Genomic DNA, 4,717 nt, shown 5'->3' with positions numbered 1-4,717 from the left:
GCACGGGACGTGACGTCATTTAGGTGACAACAGCGCGAGAGCTGCTCGAGGGGAAAAAGAAGTGCGGGTCTCTGGTTTCACCTGTTTTATCTCACCTGGACCGGCCGATGAAACAGTTCCTCTTCTCTTTTTTACTCTGTTTTCATCGATTTTTGCTTTGAGTTTTGGCTCAGCGGCTCAAACATGGAGTGTGCAGGTGAGATGAGATGTGCTGTTCACACAGAGGAAACCAAACTCTGGCGCACAGATTTAATGACAGTGAAAGACAGAAACCACGAGCCGCGGATTTCTGTCTCTGAGGTTCACACGCTGTTTATACTGCGCTGCAGTCTCAAGAAGTACATTTACTGCAAGTACTGCGCAAATTTCAGGTACTCGTACTCGAGTGTCTCCATTTTATGCAGCTTTATACTTTAACAACATGACTTCTGACAGCTGAGGTGAGGCTGACTATCAGCAGCATTACTCCTCAGGTGAGGCTGACTATCAGCAGCATTACTCCTCAGGTGAGGCTGACTATCAGCAGCATTACTCCTCAGGTGAGGCCTTAGGGTGGTCACAGTGCTGTGTAGCCTAATATATAAATATAACTAAGAGAACACGAGGAAAAGCAACAGAAATAGCAAAAAATGGTGAAAAATTACACAAAACTCACTCGAAAATAAGCAAAAATAAATCATTTAATTTAAAAAAATGACACCAAGAAGGCACGTTCAAAATTTAGCATATTTTTTTCTGTGAGATAATTTTAAATATATAATTAAGATAATTACAAATAATACACATTTTTGGAAATTTTGCCCTCATCTTTTTGATCATATTGAAAAATCCCACCAGCCAGTTTTCAGATCACGTCCTTGTCACTTTTTACCTTTTTTTTGTGTGTGTGTTTGGTTTTTTTTCTATCCAAGTTGCTCGTTATGTTTTTTCCTGTGTTTTTGTAAGAAGTCAAAAATAATTTTTTGGGGGGTTTAGAGGTTTAAATGCTCGTGACAGGCGTCTGAATGCAGCATGAAAAGCTGAGGCTCAGGGAAAATCTCCAGACAACTGTGTTTCTAATAATCAGAATTATTATTATTATACTATTAAAGCATTTTTTAAAAAATGTCACATCCTTTTTTTTTAACTTCCCTTTAAAACAAAAATGGAAGTAATTTTTTTAAATTTCTTTTTACGTTATTCATTGCTTTCTTCCCTTATTTTTGGAAATCAAGCTGATTTTCTGAGGTTTCAAAGGGTTAAAGGAGGAGCTGGTGAGACTCTTGTTTTCTGCCTCTCTTTGGTCAGATGCTCAGCGGGGGCGGGACGGCGCCACACTGAGGCGCTCCCCCCTCGACCTCATCATGAACCAGATCCGCAGGAAGCGCACGGCCGCGGACAGGAAGCCGCTGGGACGCTTCCTGTCCCGGGAGCGGGCGGGGATCCCTGAGGACGCAGAGGCGGAGGAGAGAGGACAGAGTCCAGGTGAGCAGAGACCCGAAAAACATTAAAGCAGCAGAAGACATTTATTCTGACAAAATGTAACACGTTTAACACCATAAACTGCTGCGGAAAATCACAAACTGGCTGATGTTTGGACTCATTTCACTAATTTGGTGACTTCAGACTCGACAAAATCACAAAAGACTTTTAACAGCGACCATTCAGGACTTCACTTTGAAGTGAAGTATTTGATATTTTCCTCACAGCCTTCACATGAAAAAGTATCTTATTCCAAAAAGTGAGCCACAAATAAATTCATTTTAATTGACTGACATCAGTTTCAGTTCAGACAGCTTTCGTAAAATAAAACGTTGAGGGGAAAAAGACAATGAGCAACAAAAAATACAGCACAAACTTCAAAAAATAAGTCAAATGTGACGAGAGAATTACTTAAATCATTAGTTTAAAAAAGAGGGGAGGATTATTCAAAAAAATAAAAATAGGGAAAATATCCAGAAAACTTTAAAATTGTGTTACATAATAAAATATATAGAAAAAAAAACTTTTTTGTGGGGGGTAAGGCTATTTTCAGTTAGTTTTCTTGCACTTTTTCAAAAAAAAATTTAATAATTTTTTGCTAATGTTTTGTTGATTTGAGAACTGCCTTCTCCTTCTGTAAGAAATCCAAATTTGCTCGTTTCAAAGGGTTAACATTATTTCATGCAAAGTGCAATGTCAGCTCTACTGTCTTCTGATTTTAGTTGCACTTGTTTTAATGAATATATACAAATTTTAAAAAAAACCCTCATAATAATAACAACAACAACTACTAGGACTCGAAACTCAAAGTTTAGGACTCGGGAAGTGCTTTGGACACAGTAATGACTTGGTCCGACCTCTGCAAGTTGATGCATAAAAATTCCCCAGAATGCAGGAAACTGAGTGTTTGACGCTCATTTTTTGTGGAGGACCCCAAACCATGTCGCACATGTGCCCCCCTCCCCGAATTTTGAAATGATGCACATATAAAATGTGCCATGTGTCTGAACATTAATGCAGAACCACAGAGAAGAGGAAGACGTCACAGAGGTGCAGAGAAAGGTGAAAGAGGCGTGTAACGTGTTACATGTAACGTGTTACGTGTGTGTGTTTTGTGTTCGAGGCGTTGCTGAGTCAGCAGAGAGCGAGCGAGACGTCGGCTGGGGGCGACTGAGCGTTTTCCTGCAGCGTTTGGGGAAGAAAGCCGACAGCAGGAGCCTGAGCCTGGCTCACTGCGACCTCACCGCCACTGACCTGCTGGAGCTCGGTGGGGATCAAAAACAGAGCATTTTTTGACCTGAACAGTCTGAATTTAACTATTTAGTTTCCACCGTGTATTTTAGACTTATTGTAGGAGCTGAGCTGCAAATTCACTGATTAAATAAAAATATATAAGCTTGCCAAAATGTTTGCCAAATGCATGAACGCAGCCAAAATGATCAGAAAAACGAAGAATGAGAAAATGCACCTACAGTCTGTAAGGGTTAAATACTGAATACATGAGCAGGTTCTCTATCTGCCCTCCAACATCGTCTTCCTCTGTCCTCAGCGACGCTGCTCCAGTTCCTCCCTCAGCTGGAGGAGGTGGACGTCTCCTGGAACGAGCTGATTGGTGGATGTCTGCGAGCGCTGACCTGTCACCTGCAGCAGGTGGGCGGGACGAGAGCGCTGAGGCTCTGCAGCTGCAGGCTCAACGCTGACGACGTCGCTGCTCTGGGTGGGTCATTCAACAAATAAGCAATAGAAGTATTGCAGAAAATCCATAGACACAAGTATAAAATAGAAGAAAAATTAAAAATACAATTTCTGTACAGTTTTTAGAAGTGGTAGCAAAGATGCAGAAATATGCAAGATCTTTACGAAGACCTGTGTCTTCAGTGTTACTGAAAAAAAAAAACCAACTACAATTAAAGCATAATTTGATTAAACATATTTAAAATTTTTATATGTATATATTAATTTTTAATATTATGTTTGATAGCTTTACTTAAGTTTTTTTATTTATTTATTTTTTCAAAAATTTGAATATATGAAATGTACATTAACAAGAACCCCAACATATTGTTATAAAATATAAATTTGCCATTTCATAAAAAACGAAAACAGCGGCTCTCCTGATGCACTGTTGAAACATATCGGCCAAACTGCTGCATTAATGTTTGAGTGTGAGAGAAGATTCAAATCTGAAATGTAAGTCTGAGAGAGCGTGCAGAGATGTGTGTTCATGTGATGATCAGTTAGAAAATGCTTTTTCTGACATTAAACTTAATACCTTTTAGGTTTTAGAGGTTTGGTTGAATGAATAAAACGTTTGTGAAATGAGGGTTGATACATTTATTGTGAAGGTGATGATTAATGAGGCTTCAGTGGGGAAATATTTCAAAGTCATTTTTTTTTATTGTGCAGGTGAAGCTCTCGGCTGCATTCCTCTCTTGGAGATCCTCGATTTATCGTGGAACAGTGGCGTCGGGGGCGGCGCTTTGCAAGGCCTGCTGGGTAATGGTCGCCTACCGCTGAGGGAGCTCCACCTGGTGGCCTGCAGGCTCACTGCGGCTGATGCTGCCGCTCTCGGTACGCGCTTTAACACATTTATACTTTAAGAAGGATGAAAAGGTTAATCTGATCTATCTCAGAAATATCGTATTTACCATTTTTACGTGTTCTGAGCGCGTGAACGGCCCTCCACAGTCGGAAATATGAGTGGGAAATTGAGTTTTCGGGTTGTGACGTTTCAGGGCAGCAGAAATGACAGGAAGCTTAAAAACTGTCAACAATTGTATTTAGTTCCTCGTAGCTCTTAATTACTTTTCGTAGTTACACATTTTAGTATCTGCATCTATTAGCTGCAGCAAGCAAACAAACTTTTAACCATAAAGCAGCCAGGCCAGTATACTAACATTAACAACAACGTTATTTTATAACGCGAATCGCCGGCTTGACTCGTAAATGCATAAACATGACAGCAAAAGTCAATGTTTGGTCAATGGGAAGAAAGTTTTTTGATCACATGCACAGTGTAATATGGTTTTAATGTGAACTGCTGTCCATGCAGAGAGATCCAGATTCAATTTAAAATATATATAAAATTGAAAATGATGATCTAAAAATGTAAATAAACTTAAAACAGCTGTCAGCCTCTTGTTTAAACGCTCATTTAAATAAAATCTTCTCTGTAGCTTCATGTTGTTCACATTTTAAATCTCAAAGCTCGTGAACACAAAGTCTGAAGAACGATATCTCACGAATCAGAAACTAC

At 39.6% G+C, this 4,717-nt stretch overlaps 1 protein-coding gene across 1 annotated transcript; it reads left to right on the top strand.

Moving 5' to 3' along the window:
• Window positions 1-47: 47 nt before the first annotated feature.
• Window positions 48-4,032, top strand: LOC121963617 (leucine-rich repeat-containing protein 31-like; the record flags this gene model as incomplete). Its single annotated transcript, XM_042513896.1, has 5 exons — window positions 48-196; window positions 1,288-1,464; window positions 2,585-2,728; window positions 3,011-3,178; window positions 3,868-4,032. Coding segments are annotated over exons 1-5 (667 nt in total), but the record flags the coding sequence as incomplete, so codon positions are not given.
• Between the last annotated feature and the right edge of the window lie 685 nt (window positions 4,033-4,717).

This window comes from Plectropomus leopardus, unplaced genomic scaffold (assembly GCF_008729295.1).
Source record: "Plectropomus leopardus isolate mb unplaced genomic scaffold, YSFRI_Pleo_2.0 unplaced_scaffold1190, whole genome shotgun sequence".
In the NCBI taxonomy this organism is placed as follows: Eukaryota; Metazoa; Chordata; class Actinopteri; order Perciformes; family Serranidae; genus Plectropomus; species Plectropomus leopardus.
This window is presented reverse-complemented; position numbering and strand designations above follow the sequence as displayed.